The sequence below is a fragment of the Sprattus sprattus genome, assembly GCF_963457725.1.
Source record: "Sprattus sprattus genome assembly, chromosome: 1".
Taxonomy (NCBI): Eukaryota; Metazoa; Chordata; class Actinopteri; order Clupeiformes; family Clupeidae; genus Sprattus; species Sprattus sprattus.
Window position 1 is genome coordinate 51,229,612 of NC_137920.1, and position 19,439 is coordinate 51,249,050.

General features: G+C 45.1%; 2 protein-coding genes and 1 long non-coding RNA gene across 5 annotated transcripts in view; all 3 read right to left on the reverse strand.

The window, feature by feature from the left end:
• Nucleotides 1-9,894: 9,894 nt before the first annotated feature.
• Nucleotides 9,895-10,568, reverse strand: LOC308377249. 2 transcript variants are annotated; one of them, XR_013968928.1, is made up of 3 exons: nucleotides 10,458-10,568; nucleotides 10,163-10,251; nucleotides 9,895-9,986 (listed from the first exon to the last, which is right to left on the reverse strand). It is a non-coding gene; the product is annotated as an uncharacterized lncRNA (long non-coding RNA). The 2 variants fall into 2 exon arrangements; XR_013968929.1 differs by having other exon boundaries at nucleotides 10,431-10,559.
• Nucleotides 10,569-14,438: 3,870 nt separating this feature from the next.
• On the reverse strand, nucleotides 14,439-15,678 carry LOC308370204 (phosphatidylinositol-3,5-bisphosphate 3-phosphatase MTMR4-like; the record flags this gene model as incomplete). Its single annotated transcript, XM_080844817.1, has 4 exons — nucleotides 14,439-14,616; nucleotides 14,793-14,881; nucleotides 15,088-15,198; nucleotides 15,604-15,678. 4 exons carry the CDS (start codon nucleotides 15,676-15,678, stop codon nucleotides 14,439-14,441), a joined length of 453 nt encoding a protein of 150 aa, XP_080700943.1.
• Nucleotides 15,679-17,199: 1,521 nt separating this feature from the next.
• mtmr4 (myotubularin related protein 4) overlaps nucleotides 17,200-19,439 on the reverse strand; it is a 66,481-nt gene continuing 64,241 nt past the window's right edge. For both annotated transcript variants that reach the window (XM_080839464.1, XM_080839463.1), the window contains one exon: nucleotides 17,200-19,324. In XM_080839464.1, coding sequence (XP_080695590.1) covers nucleotides 19,147-19,324 — 178 coding nt within the window. In that variant the 3' untranslated portion in view covers nucleotides 17,200-19,146. The remainder of the gene's footprint in view (nucleotides 19,325-19,439) is intronic.

Consider the following 19,439-nt stretch of genomic DNA (forward strand, 5'->3'; position numbering starts at 1 on the left):
CAAGGATGTCCCTGGGCCCGTGGTATTCGGATCCGTCCAGCTTCACCTTCAGGTAGTCCGCTATCTCAGTGTCCAAGGACTGCAGGCCGGTGCCCGCCGTTGCACCTGTATCCTCCCATTCCTCAAAACCACGAAAAGTCACTTTAGGTGGGGGTGGCTCCAAACGTTCATCTTCACCTACCAAATCGAATCCCAAATTTTCGGTCATCTCTTTGACTGCTTCCATGACAAATCTCCTTTCATCATCATTCACCATCTTGAGATGACGAAGCTTTGGAGTAAGAAATGTTGCGATCTTGTAGACCACGTCAATTCCATTGCTGGAGAGTCTACTCGGTGATAACAGGTCGTCCAGTCGTTTCACACAAACTGATGCAATTGCAGTAAGCAGGGGGTCAGCTTTGGATGCTTCACAGTGGTCTCTCAGTTTAACGGACCATGGCAGGACCAGGGCCGAATTTAACACAGTGTTGTCCGACTCCAGGTCATTCGTGGCGTCTTTGAATGGTTTGAGAAATGCCACAAGGGAAGCAAGAGTGGTTTTATTAATGCAGGCTATTTTATCGAAGTGGTTATTATCCAGCAGTATTGTGGTAATCTCGTCGTACTGTTGTGACACAGAAGTCAACATTTCAACTGTTGAGTTCCAGCGGGTTTCCACTGACTGCTTAAGAGACGTCCTCAGTTTGACTTGGAGACCAGAATGTTTGAAATAGCTGACCAGCTTTTTAACGTTGGCGAGAAGCTGGGTGGCAGTGGGGACTTGGTCTGTCACAGCAGGTGAAAGTGCGTACGAGAGCACTGTGTTCAGTACATGGGCACTACAGTTGAGTCTTCTATATCCACGTAAGGCGGCCACCATGTTAGCTCCTCTGTCTGTGACAAAGATAATTTTTCTGCCCAGAATAGAGCAATCAATTCCAAAGACTCGTAGGTTTTGGAACAACAAAGCCCGAATATTTTCCCCGGTCTTGGAAGTGCCCTCATCAAATGGGGCAGAAAAGAGCACTCTGGACACCAATTCGTAATCTGAATTAATGTAGTGTATAGTGGCTGATAGGAAAGACGTCTTGTGGAAATTTTCGGTCCAAATATCAGTTGTCACAGCACATCCATATTTTTCAATTGACTCAGTTATGTCAGCGACCGCAGCCCGTCTAAATGTGTGTGCCCTTTCCTCCACATGGCGCGACACGGTTGTAGGATGGGGCAGGATCTCCCTCACATCATATTTGCCTATTGCGGCTGCTGTGTCAACTAAGTGCTGTGCTAATTTAAAGAACCCCTTCCCAGCAACGCTGTCATATGGACGGAGGTCAGCAGCAATAAAGTCCACACATTTATCAGTTGTTTTCTGCTTTAGAGCGGTTGACACTTTAGATGTAGACCTGAACTCCAGCAGTGTTTGCCCCTTCATTATGGCACATACGTGACGTTTTAAGCCAGATGTGCCAGATTTGTGCCCATTGTATGTTAGCACCTTATGGCACTTATCGCAGCAGGCAAAATCCAATTGTTTCCCCTCATTGTCACAAACAATTGAAAAATGCTTCCAGATATCAGACTTCAATTGTGATACTTTTTTTGTTTTCAGAGTACCTGTCTTCAGTGACACCGCAATATCGTCTGACGTGCTCATACCTGCCTCCATCTTTTCGATTTCCATGTGCCTACCTGATGACGTGAACGTTAACTCCCGCTCATTTAGAAAAAATAAACCCCCTTTTTTTTTTTTGCTGCTAATGAGAATTCCAGCATAACATTAATCATGTACACATACTTTATTCATTCATAGTTTTATATTCAATTTGCGGGAGTGATGCATTTTTCTTTTTATCCCGCATCCCGCGGGAGCTCTCCCTTGTCCCGCCTGTTCCCGCACAGAGGTTTTCAAACTTGTCCCGCGTCGCACAGATTTGCATCGCAGCCCGCGGGTCCCGCGGGATTCCCGCGGGAGTGCAGACCTCTATTCCGGGTTGCGGGTCTTGACTATTTTGACCCGCCCCACCCGAACACGCGATACTTAGAGAAAACTGCTACCCAACCCACCCGGCCCGCGGGTAATTGGGTAACCCGCGCATCACTAGTAGCTAGCTATTAAATGGCACTCATCTTTACTCTGATTATGAAGATGGTTTTTGTTTTCACCTTCCAGACGACATTGTTGTGAACCCATCCACTTCTGAAAATAACTATCTGTGCTTTTGTAGGATTTCAGTTTTTAAGATGTGTAGGGGACTGCTTTTCTATTAGATAGATGTAAATATCTCGGCACTGGAGCCCCGGCAGGGACTTCGTTGAGGTTAAAGAAATAGAAATGTCAGGGCGGATTCAGTAAATGTATCAGAAGTTCCTAAAAAAAAAATCTAAAATAAATAGTTTCTAAATATCTCTGTCTGGCTATAGTTGTATGGTCAGTGGTTGATGGCGATCATAGTTGAGTAGGCAGCACTGCTCGACACTGTTTGTCGCCATTTTCGCAGTTCTTTTTGCCCGCCAGCTAACTGTTGAAGTCATGTGACTGAAAACTATCAATTGTGACCCTGCAACCACTCCTGAGAGTGCTAAGCATGGACTGTGGCTGCCACTCAAAAAGTTGCTGATTTACTCATGGAGGTTCGCTCTAGACTTTCACACTGGCATTTCCACACCTGACTCGCGAAACATATCAAACCTCATCTCAAAACAAGCTAGCTTCACCTTGATACCACCATGAAAAGAAGTGTTGAGGGACTTCTTGAGGTCTTTCACAATGGGGATTCAGACAGAGGATGCTGCGTCTGTTGTGCAGAAAGCTCTCATATGACCACATGGATCTGTAATGAGTGCCATGGCTCAGCTAGTCTGGCTATTGAGGTTTAACTCTCTTGCCCACCTGGAGGCTTTATTTGGAACGCTAATAACCATGTTGCTGGAGCAGCCTGTGGTCCTGGGACGCCTACAGCAGAGATCTCTGATGCGGTATCCACAGACGTGCACCTATGGATAAGGCCGGGTAATGCCAGCTAAGAGCTGCTAGTGAACTGGAGGACAATGGGGAGGCAGTGGGATGCTTAGCTACACCAGGGTGCAAGATATAGCAGGAGAGGTAAGACAGGTGATGAGGTAATGTGGAAGTGGGGTTAATGATAGCTGTCAATCACCCTCATGGGCTCCTCCTGATCTTTGTACAGTGTGATTACTTTGTCCACGAGTCCATGTTGCTCTCTGAAATGACAAGATGGTGGTGGTTTTTCATAAAAGTTCTTAAGCGATATGATGACACTTTTGGTAGGTCCTTTCAAATTGGTCCGATGGACAGACACAGAATCAGAGTAGATGGAGCAGACTGCCACCTCAGGCAGATGATACAGATATATACTTTATTTACCCCATGGGATTTAACTTGTACAGTGCATTTCCTGAAAACAATTATTGACTAAGTGACACATTTTAGCCACTAGATCAGAGAGCTATGTTACATTTCTGGGACCTTTTTTCTTTCTTTCATTTATCTGATCGCTCCTTCATTGACACCAGTACAAGGAGAAAGATAGAAAACAATAGGTAACTTTTGAATCATTAGGATTCGCCATCCTACTGTCATCTTTCAGTGAATATCATGACTCCATGACCCAACAGATAGCCCTGTTGAACCTACAAAGTAATTTTCTCATTGTTAAGCAGCTAGCTATGTTTGTACCATTAACATATCGAGTAGTTACCAATTAGTAACCAGGTGTAGTCCATGAGAAAAAGGCTTTAAAAAACAAAACAAAAGATGGCACTATATAGTATTTTTTTTTTCAAGGAACACCATTCAACAACACGTACACCAATGTGTTTTTTAAAGGAAGTAACTGAAATTCATAGTGATATTGAGTGCGTAATGACACTGTCATGACATATCGCACTCGGAGACAGCAGACGAAGCCAAACAAGGATGTACGAAAAATCTCCCACAAACATCCCCTCGTGCAAAAGTATGTGGGCTTATACCTTAACCTTCTGAATACATTACAGAAAGACACTTGGCTAACTTGACGTTAGCAAACATTGGAACTGGAAAACGTGACGACGTCGTCTTGAGTTTTTGTGATTTTCTGTGTGGTCTGCTCACCCTCGGTCCAAACCGGACCCCCACGGGACCTGCTGCATTGGAGTATTACACCTTTGATTCTGGGAGGAGCAAACCTCTTACACAAACTGTTTGAAATTGTGTTACCTGTGCATAACCTTTTTTTTTTTTTTTTTTACCCAATAGTAAAGGCAAACTGCAGAAACGGACAAACACGCAACTCACCAAATGCATGTGAATATTAATGATTGAGCCTTTCAGTAACCCCCCAATAACTCACACTCCCAATCACAAACATTACATTCAAGCATTGCAGAGCCCACAAACACATACAACAGCAAGTCAACAGCAGATGTATCCCTTTTGTTTTGGGTTTGGTCTCAAATTCCCTCAAATATACAACAAACTTGTAGTGCACAAAATAATAAGAATAACAAAATTAGATTTTTCAATACTTTAGCAGCATTTTCTTTTTTTTTTTCTTTAAATAGATACGCCTCCAGTATGACGCACGAAAGGCTTCAAAGTTTCCAACTACAGGGGATGAGAGAGATTGTCCTCAGAGGTGTGTGTGTGTGTGTGTGTGTGTGTGTGTGTGAGCGCAAACAGTGGGGCAGGCTCCAGTTCCAAGCTGAAGGCAGCCCCACCAGCAGAGGGAGCTCTAAGGAACAGCCCTCCCCACACGCTGAGGGCTAGAGGCCAGCAGGACACTGCAACCTCCTGGCCCCGGAGATGCGGTCTACCATAGTGGGGGCTTCACAACAATAACCGGCATTTCATTAAAAACAACCCTCCCCACCTGTTCACCCATCTCAAACTCTCTTTCTCTTTCTCTTTCCAGCCTTTTCAGTCAAGGTCCACCATACATCAAGTCCAACCCTCAAAGAACTTCAAGTTCTTCTTCTTCTCCTCCACCACCTCCTCCTCATCATCATCGTCATCATCACTCGTGAGAATGGTTTAAGGGTGGGGGGGTCATTGGGTGGTGGGGGCAACTAGGCTCCTCAGACAAAGTGGTCAAACGCATGTCAGGTGCCCAACCAATGCTGAGTTGTGCCAGGTCAACTGCACCAGGCCAGAGCAGGGTGGGGTGGGGTAGGTAGGCTGGGCAGAGCGGGGCAGGAGGCTCTCAGCTGGAGGCGGTGGCGATGGCCTTCTTCAGCTGCTGGTTGCGGATCTCTCGCGTGCGCGACTCCAGCAGCAGGTCGTGGCATGTGTTGCACACCAGGACCGCGTCGTAGAGCTGCTGGTCCGGAATGGGCAGCTTCAGGTGGCAGCAGTCTTTGCAGAACACGTTTCCGCAGTTCCTGAAAGACAACAACAACGACAGGGTCGACATTTCAGAAACCACTCCAGTTTCTTACATGACTTTCTTTCCACCAATCGGAAGTATGTGTCATCTTAACGGCTCTACGGTGATGAGATGAAGGAGCCAATGAGAAGGGGGCTGCCACTGAGGCCGGTCAGCATGAGAGGGACCCACCTGCAGTGATGGTGTCTCTTGGCAATCCAGAACTCAGTGTCACAGTTAAAGCAATGGGAGGCCATATGATCGGGAACCCATCGAGTAACCTGTGCAGACCCAAACATATACTCGTAAATATACAAGTCAGTGACACACACACACACACACAGACAAACACAGGATATCAGATGCAGCACATCCAGTAGAGGAGAAAGCAGCGGTGTGTATTGTGGCGGTTTGGATGTGTGTGAGGGGGAGAGGTGCGGAAAGAGAGCGAGAAACCTGCAGAAGGCTATGAGGGACGCTGACCTCTGTGTCCTTCCGCTCGATGCGATCCCAGCTGCCCTCGCTGAAGCGGTCCTCACTGTGGTCAGACAGGGAGTCCTCCTCTGTGCTGTCGTTCGACTCCCTCAGGCACGTCTGACAACACACACACACACACACACACACACACACACACACAGGTCAGCTAAGCACAAACAAACAAAACTGGATATTGACCATAGACATAGGAAAACAGTGTATTGGTATCTTTTTGTGTTTTGTTCCGTTTTCCAAATTATTTTATTATTTATTCCATGATTATTTTCAGTTTTAATACCAACGGAAAGGCAAAAAATGAGTTTTTCTTTTTTAAAGCCAAAACGGGAAATCAAGTTTTTGGTTCAAAGGTCAGACAGTGCTCTCTGCTGGTCAAATTATGGAGTTGAGCTATACTGGCAAAAAAAATCTCCGTTCAAGGACAGGCCTTTTTTTCTTTCGATATCGTCTTAAGGATGTTTTCTGTTTACATTTTTTTTTACCAGTGATGTCACATTTACCTGGTACAAGTGACTGCACTGCAGCAGAATAAACCATTCGTTTCTTCGACGTAATACTGTGTCGTAGGCCACCATGTGGGCATGAAGAGAACTAGACGTAACGCAAAGTGTTGACATAAGTATGTATGATTGACTGTGATGTATTCTGTACTGTATAATATCTGTTCCACACCACAAGGGGGTGTTATCAGTTTGATTAGAGATGTGATATCATATGATTGTGATGTCATGCCCCCTATAAATATGAATGTTCTGGACTTGATCATTCTCTTGGCCCGCTCCCAACATGAAGGCTGGAAGAGCAGTTTAGTTATCCACTATAAAAATAAATACGCCTTGAGGCTGAAGAGTAAAACTCGTCTCGTCTACTTTTCTGTTGTTGCACTGTTGGACTCCTGCTGTGTGTAAAGTAGTGCTCCTGCTAACACGACATTGTTGTGAACCCATCCACTTCTGAAAATAAAATAACTATCTGTGCTTTTGTAGGCTTTCAGTTTTTAAGATGTGTAGGGGACTGCTTTTCTATTAGATAGATGTAAATATCTCGGCACTGGAGCCCCGGCAGGGACTTCGTTGAGGTTAAAGAAATAGAAATGTCAGGGCGGATTCAGTAAATGTATCAGAAGTTCCTAAAAAAAAAACCCTAAAATAAATAGTTTCTAAATATCTCTGTCTGGCTATAGTTGTATGGTCAGTGGTTGATGGCGATCATAGTTGAGTAGGCGGCACTGCTTGAAACTGTTTGTCGCCATTTTCGCAGTTCTTTTTGCCCGCCAGCTAACTGTTGAAGTCATGTGACTGAAAACTATCAATTGTGACCCTGCAACCACTCCTGAGAGTGCTAAGCATGGACTGTGGCTGCCACTCAAAAAGTTGCTGATTCACTCATGGAGGTTCGCTCTAGACTTTCACACTGGCATTTCCACACCTGACTCGCGGAACATATCAAACCTCATCTCAAAACAAGCTAGCTTCACCTTGATACCACCATGAAAAGAAGTGTTGAGGGACTTCTTGAAGGTCTTTCACAATGGGGATTCAGACAGAGGATGCTGCGTCTGTTGTGCAGAAAGCTCTCATATGACCACATGGATCTGTAATGAGTGCCATGGCTCAGCTAGTCTGGCTATTGAGGTTTAACTCTCTTGCCCACCTGGAGGCTTTATTTGGAACGCTAATAACCACGTTGCTGGAGCAGCCTGTGGTCCTGGGACGCCTACAGCAGAGATCTCTGATGTAGTATCCACAGACGTGCACCTATGGATAAGGCCGGGTAATGCCAGCTAAGAGCTGCTAGTGAACTGGAGGACAATGGGGAGGCAGTGGGATGCTTAGCTACACCAGGGTGCAAGATATAGCAGGAGAGGTAAGACAGGTGATGAGGTAATGTGGAAGTGGGGTTAATGATAGCTGTCAATCACCCTCATGGGCTCCTCCTGATCTTTGTAGAGTGTGATTACTTTGTCCACGAGTCCATGTTGCTCTCTGAAATGACAAGATGGTGGTGGTTTTTCATAAAAGTTCTTAAGCGATATGATGACACTTTTGGTAGGTCCTTTCAAATTGGTGCGATGGACACAGACACAGAATCAGAGTAGATGGAGCAGACTGCCACCTCAGGCAGATGATACAGATATATACTTTATTTACCCCATGGGATTTAACTTGTACAGTGCATTTCCTGAAAACAATTATTGACTAAGTGACACATTTTAGCCACTAGATCAGAGAGCTATGTTACATTTCTGGGACCTTTTTTCTTTCTTTCATTTATCTGATCGCTCCTTCATTGACACCAGTACAAAGAAAGATAGAAAACAATAGGTAACTTTTGAATCATTAGGATTCGCCATCCTACTGTCATCTTTCAGTGAATATCATGACTCCATGACCCAACAGATAGCCCTGTTGAACCTACAAAGTAATTTTCTCATTGTTAAGCAGCTAGCTATGTTTGTACCATTAACATATCGAGTAGTTACCAATTAGTAACCAGGTGTAGTCCATGAGAAAAAGGCTTTAAAAAACAAAACAAAAGATGGCACTATATAATATTTTTTTTTTCAAGGAACACCATTCAACAACACGTACACCAATGTGTTTTTTAAAGGAAGTAACTGAAATTCATAGTGATATTGAGTGCGTGATGACACTGTCATAACATATCGCACTCGGAGACAGCAGACGAAGCCAAACAAGGACGTACGAAAAATCTCTCACAAACATCCCCTCGTGCAAAAGTATGTGGGCTTATACCTTAACCTTCTGAATACATTACAGAAAGCCACTTGGCTAACTTGACGTTAGCAAACATTGGAACTGGAAAACGTGACGACGTCGTCTTGAGTTTTTGTGATTTTCTGTGTGGTCTGCTCACCCTCGGTCCAAACCGGACCCCCACGGGACCTGCTGCATTGGAGTATTACACCTTTGATTCTGGGAGGAGCAAACCTCTTACACAAACTGTTTGAAATTGTGTTACCTGTGCATAACCTTTTTTTTTTTTTTTTTTTACCCAATAGTAAAGGCAAACTGCAGAAACGGACAAACACGCAACTCACCAAATGCATGTGAATATTAATGATTGAGCCTTTCAGTAACCCCCCAATAACTCACACTCCCAATCACAAACATTACATTCAAGCATTGCAGAGCCCACAAACACATACAACAGCAAGTCAACAGCAGATGTATCCCTTTTGTTTTGGGTTTGGTCTCAAATTCCCTCAAATATACAACAAACTTGTAGTGCACAAAATAATAAGAATAACAAAATTAGATTTTTCAATACTTTAGCAGCATTTTCTTTTTTTTTTTCTTTAAATAGATACGCCTCCAGTATGACGCACGAAAGGCTTCAAAGTTTCCAACTACAGGGGATGAGAGAGATTGTCCTCAGAGGTGTGTGTGTGTGTGTGTGTGTGTGTGTGTGTGAGCGCAAACAGTGGGGCAGGCTCCAGTTCCAAGCTGAAGGCAGCCCCACCAGCAGAGGGAGCTCTAAGGAACAGCCCTCCCCACACGCTGAGGGCTAGAGGCCAGCAGGACACTGCAACCTCCTGGCCCCGGAGATGCGGTCTACCATAGTGGGGGCTTCACAACAATAACCGGCATTTCATTAAAAACAACCCTCCCCACCTGTTCACCCATCTCAAACTCTCTTTCTCTTTCTCTTTCCAGCCTTTTCAGTCAAGGTCCACCATACATCAAGTCCAACCCTCAAAGAACTTCAAGTTCTTCTTCTTCTCCTCCACCACCTCCTCCTCATCATCATCGTCATCATCACTCGTGAGAATGGTTTAAGGGTGGGGGGGTCATTGGGTGGTGGGGGCAACTAGGCTCCTCAGACAAAGTGGTCAAACGCATGTCAGGTGCCCAACCAATGCTGAGTTGTGCCAGGTCAACTGCACCAGGCCAGAGCAGGGTGGGGTGGGGTAGGTAGGCTGGGCAGAGCGGGGCAGGAGGCTCTCAGCTGGAGGCGGTGGCGATGGCCTTCTTCAGCTGCTGGTTGCGGATCTCTCGCGTGCGCGACTCCAGCAGCAGGTCGTGGCATGTGTTGCACACCAGGACCGCGTCGTAGAGCTGCTGGTCCGGAATGGGCAGCTTCAGGTGGCAGCAGTCTTTGCAGAACACGTTTCCGCAGTTCCTGAAAGACAACAACAACGACAGGGTCGACATTTCAGAAACCACTCCAGTTTCTTACATGACTTTCTTTCCACCAATCGGAAGTATGTGTCATCTTAACGGCTCTACGGTGATGAGATGAAGGAGCCAATGAGAAGGGGGCTGCCACTGAGGCCGGTCAGCATGAGAGGGACCCACCTGCAGTGATGGCGTCTCTTGGCAATCCAGAACTCAGTGTCACAGTTAAAGCAATGGGAGGCCATATGATCGGGAACCCATCGAGTAACCTGTGCAGACCCAAACATATACTCGTAAATATACAAGTCAGTGACACACACACACACACACAGACAAACACAGGATATCAGATGCAGCACATCCTTACAGTAGAGGAGAAAGCAGCGGTGTGTATTGTGGCGGTTTGGATGTGTGTGAGGGGGAGAGGTGCGGAAAGAGAGCGAGAAACCTGCAGAAGGCTATGAGGGACGCTGACCTCTGTGTCCTTCCGCTCGATGCGATCCCAGCTGCCCTCGCTGAAGCGGTCCTCACTGTGGTCAGACAGGGAGTCCTCCTCTGTGCTGTCGTTCGACTCCCTCAGGCACGTCTGACAACACACACACACACACACACACACACACACACACACACACAGGTCAGCTAAGCACAAACAAACAAAACTGGATATTGACCATAGACATAGGAAAACAGTGTATTGGTATCTTTTTGTGTTTTGTTCCGTTTTCCAAATTATTTTATTATTTATTCCATGATTATTTTCAGTTTTAATACCAACGGAAAGGCAAAAAATGAGTTTTTCTTTTTTAAAGCCAAAACGGGAAATCAAGTTTTTGGTTCAAAGGTCAGACAGTGCTCTCTGCTGGTCAAATTATGGAGTTGAGCTATACTGGCAAAAAAAATCTCCGTTCAAGGACAGGCCTTTTTTTCTTTCGATATCGTCTTAAGGATGTTTTCTGTTTACATTTTTTTTTACCAGTGATGTCACATTTACCTGGTACAAGTGACTGCACTGCAGCAGAATAAACCATTCGTTTCTTCGACGTAATACTGTGTCGTAGGCCACCATGTGGGCATGAAGAGAACTAGACGTAACGCAAAGTGTTGACATAAGTATGTATGATTGACTGTGATGTATTCTGTACTGTATAATATCTGTTCCACACCACAAGGGGGTGTTATCAGTTTGATTAGAGATGTGATATCATATGATTGTGATGTCATGCCCCCTATAAATATGAATGTTCTGGACTTGATCATTCTCTTGGCCCGCTCCCAACATGAAGGCTGGAAGAGCAGTTTAGTTATCCACTATAAAAATAAATACGCCTTGAGGCTGAAGAGTAAAACTCGTCTCGTCTACTTTTCTGTTGTTGCACTGTTGGACTCCTGCTGTGTGTAAAGTAGTGCTCCTGCTAACACGACATTGTTGTGAACCCATCCACTTCTGAAAATAAAATAACTATCTGTGCTTTTGTAGGCTTTCAGTTTTTAAGATGTGTAGGGGACTGCTTTTCTATTAGATAGATGTAAATATCTCGGCACTGGAGCCCCGGCAGGGACTTCGTTGAGGTTAAAGAAATAGAAATGTCAGGGCGGATTCAGTAAATGTATCAGAAGTTCCTAAAAAAAAAACCCTAAAATAAATAGTTTCTAAATATCTCTGTCTGGCTATAGTTGTATGGTCAGTGGTTGATGGCGATCATAGTTGAGTAGGCGGCACTGCTTGAAACTGTTTGTCGCCATTTTCGCAGTTCTTTTTGCCCGCCAGCTAACTGTTGAAGTCATGTGACTGAAAACTATCAATTGTGACCCTGCAACCACTCCTGAGAGTGCTAAGCATGGACTGTGGCTGCCACTCAAAAAGTTGCTGATTCACTCATGGAGGTTCGCTCTAGACTTTCACACTGGCATTTCCACACCTGACTCGCGGAACATATCAAACCTCATCTCAAAACAAGCTAGCTTCACCTTGATACCACCATGAAAAGAAGTGTTGAGGGACTTCTTGAAGGTCTTTCACAATGGGGATTCAGACAGAGGATGCTGCGTCTGTTGTGCAGAAAGCTCTCATATGACCACATGGATCTGTAATGAGTGCCATGGCTCAGCTAGTCTGGCTATTGAGGTTTAACTCTCTTGCCCACCTGGAGGCTTTATTTGGAACGCTAATAACCACGTTGCTGGAGCAGCCTGTGGTCCTGGGACGCCTACAGCAGAGATCTCTGATGTAGTATCCACAGACGTGCACCTATGGATAAGGCCGGGTAATGCCAGCTAAGAGCTGCTAGTGAACTGGAGGACAATGGGGAGGCAGTGGGATGCTTAGCTACACCAGGGTGCAAGATATAGCAGGAGAGGTAAGACAGGTGATGAGGTAATGTGGAAGTGGGGTTAATGATAGCTGTCAATCACCCTCATGGGCTCCTCCTGATCTTTGTAGAGTGTGATTACTTTGTCCACGAGTCCATGTTGCTCTCTGAAATGACAAGATGGTGGTGGTTTTTCATAAAAGTTCTTAAGCGATATGATGACACTTTTGGTAGGTCCTTTCAAATTGGTGCGATGGACACAGACACAGAATCAGAGTAGATGGAGCAGACTGCCACCTCAGGCAGATGATACAGATATATACTTTATTTACCCCATGGGATTTAACTTGTACAGTGCATTTCCTGAAAACAATTATTGACTAAGTGACACATTTTAGCCACTAGATCAGAGAGCTATGTTACATTTCTGGGACCTTTTTTCTTTCTTTCATTTATCTGATCGCTCCTTCATTGACACCAGTACAAAGAAAGATAGAAAACAATAGGTAACTTTTGAATCATTAGGATTCGCCATCCTACTGTCATCTTTCAGTGAATATCATGACTCCATGACCCAACAGATAGCCCTGTTGAACCTACAAAGTAATTTTCTCATTGTTAAGCAGCTAGCTATGTTTGTACCATTAACATATCGAGTAGTTACCAATTAGTAACCAGGTGTAGTCCATGAGAAAAAGGCTTTAAAAAACAAAACAAAAGATGGCACTATATAATATTTTTTTTTTCAAGGAACACCATTCAACAACACGTACACCAATGTGTTTTTTAAAGGAAGTAACTGAAATTCATAGTGATATTGAGTGCGTGATGACACTGTCATAACATATCGCACTCGGAGACAGCAGACGAAGCCAAACAAGGACGTACGAAAAATCTCTCACAAACATCCCCTCGTGCAAAAGTATGTGGGCTTATACCTTAACCTTCTGAATACATTACAGAAAGCCACTTGGCTAACTTGACGTTAGCAAACATTGGAACTGGAAAACGTGACGACGTCGTCTTGAGTTTTTGTGATTTTCTGTGTGGTCTGCTCACCCTCGGTCCAAACCGGACCCCCACGGGACCTGCTGCATTGGAGTATTACACCTTTGATTCTGGGAGGAGCAAACCTCTTACACAAACTGTTTGAAATTGTGTTACCTGTGCATAACCTTTTTTTTTTTTTTTTTTTACCCAATAGTAAAGGCAAACTGCAGAAACGGACAAACACGCAACTCACCAAATGCATGTGAATATTAATGATTGAGCCTTTCAGTAACCCCCCAATAACTCACACTCCCAATCACAAACATTACATTCAAGCATTGCAGAGCCCACAAACACATACAACAGCAAGTCAACAGCAGATGTATCCCTTTTGTTTTGGGTTTGGTCTCAAATTCCCTCAAATATACAACAAACTTGTAGTGCACAAAATAATAAGAATAACAAAATTAGATTTTTCAATACTTTAGCAGCATTTTCTTTTTTTTTTTCTTTAAATAGATACGCCTCCAGTATGACGCACGAAAGGCTTCAAAGTTTCCAACTACAGGGGATGAGAGAGATTGTCCTCAGAGGTGTGTGTGTGTGTGTGTGTGTGTGTGTGTGTGAGCGCAAACAGTGGGGCAGGCTCCAGTTCCAAGCTGAAGGCAGCCCCACCAGCAGAGGGAGCTCTAAGGAACAGCCCTCCCCACACGCTGAGGGCTAGAGGCCAGCAGGACACTGCAACCTCCTGGCCCCGGAGATGCGGTCTACCATAGTGGGGGCTTCACAACAATAACCGGCATTTCATTAAAAACAACCCTCCCCACCTGTTCACCCATCTCAAACTCTCTTTCTCTTTCTCTTTCCAGCCTTTTCAGTCAAGGTCCACCATACATCAAGTCCAACCCTCAAAGAACTTCAAGTTCTTCTTCTTCTCCTCCACCACCTCCTCCTCATCATCATCGTCATCATCACTCGTGAGAATGGTTTAAGGGTGGGGGGGTCATTGGGTGGTGGGGGCAACTAGGCTCCTCAGACAAAGTGGTCAAACGCATGTCAGGTGCCCAACCAATGCTGAGTTGTGCCAGGTCAACTGCACCAGGCCAGAGCAGGGTGGGGTGGGGTAGGTAGGCTGGGCAGAGCGGGGCAGGAGGCTCTCAGCTGGAGGCGGTGGCGATGGCCTTCTTCAGCTGCTGGTTGCGGATCTCTCGCGTGCGCGACTCCAGCAGCAGGTCGTGGCATGTGTTGCACACCAGGACCGCGTCGTAGAGCTGCTGGTCCGGAATGGGCAGCTTCAGGTGGCAGCAGTCTTTGCAGAACACGTTTCCGCAGTTCCTGAAAGACAACAACAACGACAGGGTCGACATTTCAGAAACCACTCCAGTTTCTTACATGACTTTCTTTCCACCAATCGGAAGTATGTGTCATCTTAACGGCTCTACGGTGATGAGATGAAGGAGCCAATGAGAAGGGGGCTGCCACTGAGGCCGGTCAGCATGAGAGGGACCCACCTGCAGTGATGGCGTCTCTTGGCAATCCAGAACTCAGTGTCACAGTTAAAGCAATGGGAGGCCATATGATCGGGAACCCATCGAGTAACCTGTGCAGACCCAAACATATACTCGTAAATATACAAGTCAGTGACACACACACACACACACAGACAAACACAGGATATCAGATGCAGCACATCCTTACAGTAGAGGAGAAAGCAGCGGTGTGTATTGTGGCGGTTTGGATGTGTGTGAGGGGGAGAGGTGCGGAAAGAGAGCGAGAAACCTGCAGAAGGCTATGAGGGACGCTGACCTCTGTGTCCTTCCGCTCGATGCGATCCCAGCTGCCCTCGCTGAAGCGGTCCTCACTGTGGTCAGACAGGGAGTCCTCCTCTGTGCTGTCGTTCGACTCCCTCAGGCACGTCTGACAACACACACACACACACACACACACACACACACACACACACAGGTCAGCTAAGCACAAACAAACAAAACTGGATATTGACCATAGACATAGGAAAACAGTGTATTGGTATCTTTTTGTGTTTTGTTCCGTTTTCCAAATTATTTTATTATTTATTCCATGATTATTTTCAGTTTTAATACCAACGGAAAGGCAAAAAATGAGTTTTTCTTTTTTAAAGCCAAAACGGGAAATCAAGTTTTTGGTTCAAAGGTCAGACAGTGCTCTCTGCTGGTCAAATTATGGAGTTGAGCTATACTGGCAAAAAAAATCTCCGTTCAAGGACAGGCCTTTTTTTCTTTCGATATCGTCTTAAGGATGTTTTCTGTTTACATTTTTTTTTACCAGTGATGTCACATTTACCTGGTACAAGTGACTGCACTGCAGCAGAATAAACCATTCGTTTCTTCGACGTAATACTGTGTCGTAGGCCACCATGTGGGCATGAAGAGAACTAGACGTAACGCAAAGTGTTGACATAAGTATGTATGATTGACTGTGATGTATTCTGTACTGTATAATATCTGTTCCACACCACAAGGGGGTGTTATCAGTTTGATTAGAGATGTGATATCATATGATTGTGATGTCATGCCCCCTATAAATATGAATGTTCTGGACTTGATCATTCTCTTGGCCCGCTCCCAACATGAAGGCTGGAAGAGCAGTTTAGTTATCCACTATAAAAATAAATACGCCTTGAGGCTGAAGAGTAAAACTCGTCTCGTCTACTTTTCTGTTGTTGCACTGTTGGACTCCTGCTGTGTGTAAAGTAGTGCTCCTGCTAACACGACATTGTTGTGAACCCATCCACTTCTGAAAATAAAATAACTATCTGCTTTTGTAGGCTTTCAGTTTTTAAGATGTGTAGGGGACTGCTTTTCTATTAGATAGATGTAAATATCTCGGCACTGGAGCCCCGGCAGGGACTTCGTTGAGGTTAAAGAAATAGAAATGTCAGGGCGGATTCAGTAAATGTATCAGAAGTTCCTAAAAAAAACCCCTAAAATAAATAGTTTCTAAATATCTCTGTCTGGCTATAGTTGTATGGTCAGTGGTTGATGGCGATCATAGTTGAGTAGGCGGCACTGCTCGACACTGTTTGTCGCCATTTTCGCAGTTCTTTTTGCCCGCCAGCTAACTGTTGAAGTCATGTGACTGAAAACTATCAATTGTGACCCTGCAACCACTCCTGAGAGTGCTAAGCATGGACTGTGGCTGCCACTCAAAAAGTTGCTGATTCACTCATGGAGGTTCGCTCTAGACTTTCACACTGGCATTTCCACACCTGACTCGCGGAACATATCAAACCTCATCTCAAAACAAGCTAGCTTCACCTTGATACCACCATGTAAAGAAGTGTTGAGGGACTTCTTGAAGGTCTTTCACAATGGGGATTCAGACAGAGGATGCTGCGTCTGTTGTGCAGAAAGCTCTCATATGACCACATGGATCTGTAATGAGTGCCATGGCTCAGCTAGTCTGGCTATTGAGGTTTAACTCTCTTGCCCACCTGGAGGCTTTATTTGGAACGCTAATAACCACGTTGCTGGAGCAGCCTGTGGTCCTGGGACGCCTACAGCAGAGATCTCTGATGCAGTATCCACAGACGTGCACCTATGGATAAGGCCGGGTAATGCCAGCTAAGAGCTGCTAGTGAACTGGAGGACAATGGGGAGGCAGTGGGATGCTTAGCTACACCAGGGTGCAAGATATAGCAGGAGAGGTAAGACAGGTGATGAGGTAATGTGGAAGTGGGGTTAATGATAGCTGTCAATCACCCTCATGGGCTCCTCCTGATCTTTGTAGAGTGTGATTACTTTGTCCACGAGTCCATGTTGCTCTCTGAAATGACAAGATGGTGGTGGTTTTTCATAAAAGTTCTTAAGCGATATGATGACACTTTTGGTAGGTCCTTTCAAATTGGTGCGATGGACACAGACACAGAATCAGAGTAGATGGAGCAGACTGCCACCTCAGGCAGATGATACAGATATATACTTTATTTACCCCATGGGATTTAACTTGTACAGTGCATTTCCTGAAAACAATTATTGACTAAGTGACACATTTTAGCCACTAGATCAGAGAGCTATGTTACATTTCTGGGACCTTTTTTCTTTCTTTCATTTATCTGATCGCTCCTTCATTGACACCAGTACAAAGAAAGATAGAAAACAATAGGTAACTTTTGAATCATTAGGATTCGCCATCCTACTGTCATCTTTCAGTGAATATCATGACTCCATGACCCAACAGATAGCCCTGTTGAACCTACAAAGTAATTTTCTCATTGTTAAGCAGCTAGCTATGTTTGTACCATTAACATATCGAGTAGTTACCAATTAGTAACCAGGTGTAGTCCATGAGAAAAAGGCTTTAAAAAACAAAACAAAAGATGGCACTATGTAATATTTTTTTTTTCAAGGAACACCATTCAACAACACGTACACCAATGTGTTTTTTAAAGGAAGTAACTGAAATTCATAGTGATATTGAGTGCGTAATGACACTGTCATGACATATCGCACTCGGAGACAGCAGACGAAGCCAAACAAGGACGTACGAAAAATCTCTCACAAACATCCCCTCGTGCAAAAGTATGTGGGCTTATACCTTAACCTTCTGAATACATTACAGAAAGCCACTTGGCTAACTTGACGTTAGCAAACATTGGAACTGGAAAACGTGACGACGTCGTCTTGAGTTTTTGTGATTTTCTGTGTGGTCTGCTCACCCTCGGTCCAAACCGGACCCCCACGGGACCTGCTGCATTGGAGTATTACACCTTTGACAAACTGTTTGAAATTTTGCTTAACATTAATAAAGAGACGGCTAAGTGTTACCTGTGCATAACCTTTTTTCTTTTTTTTTTACCCAATAGTAAAGGCAAACTGCAGAAACGGACAAACACGCAACTCACCAAATGCATGTGAATATTAATGATTGAGCCTTTCAGTAACCCCCCAATAACTCACACTCCCAATCACAAACATTACATTCAAGCATTGCAGAGCCCACAAACACATACAACAGCAAGTCAACAGCAGATGTATCCCTTTTGTTTTGGGTTTGGTCTCAAACTCCCTCAAATATACAACAAACTTGTAGTGCACAAAATAATAAGAATAACAAAATTAGATTTTTCAATACTTTAGCAGCATTTTCTTTTTTTTTTCTTTAAATAGATACGCCTCCAGTATGACGCACGAAAGGCTTCAAAGTTTCCAACTACAGGGGATGAGAGAGATTGTCCTCAGAGGTGTGTGTGTGTGTGTGTGTGTGTGTGTGTGTGTGTGTGTGTGTGTGTGTGTGTGTGTGTGAGCGCAAGCAGTGGGGCAGGTCATGGTGCTACTGATGTCCAGGTTATGAGGGTGCTGGAACAAGGGGAGCTCCAGTTCCAAGCTGAAGGCAGCCCCACCAGCAGAGGGAGCTCTAAGGAACAGCCCTCCCCACACGCTGAGGGCTAGAGGCCAGCAGGACACTGCAACCTCCTGGCCCCGGAGATGCGGTCTACCATAGTGGGGGCTTCACAACAATAACCGGCATTTCATTAAAAACAACCCTCCCCACCTGTTCACCCATCTCAAACTCTCTTTCTCTTTCTCTTTCCAGCCTTTTCAGTCAAGGTCCACCATACATCAAGTCCAACCCTCAAAGAACTTCAAGTTCTTCTTCTTCTCCTTCACCACCTCCTCCTCATCATCATCGTCATCATCATCACTCGTGAGAATGGTTTAAGGGTGGGGGGGTCATTGGGTGGTGGGGGCAACTAGGCTCCTCAGACAAAGTGGTCAAACGCATGTCAGGTGCCCAACCAATGCTGAGTTGTGCCAGGTCAACTGCACCAGGCCAGAGCAGGGTGGGGTGGGGTAGGTAGGCTGGGCAGAGCGGGGCAGGAGGCTCTCAGCTGGAGGCGGTGGTGATGGCCTTCTTCAGCTGCTGGTTGCGGATCTCTCGCGTGCGCGATTCCAGCAGCAGGTCATGGCAAGTGTTGCACACCAGGACCGCGTCGTAGAGCTGCTGGTCCGGAATGGGCAGCTTCAGGTGGCAGCAGTCTTTGCAGAACACGTTTCCGCAGTTCCTGAAAGACAACAACAACGACAGGGTCGACATTTCAGAAACCACTCCAGTTTCTTACATGACTTTCTTTCCACCAATCGGAAGTATGTGTCATCTTAACGGCTCTACGGTGATGA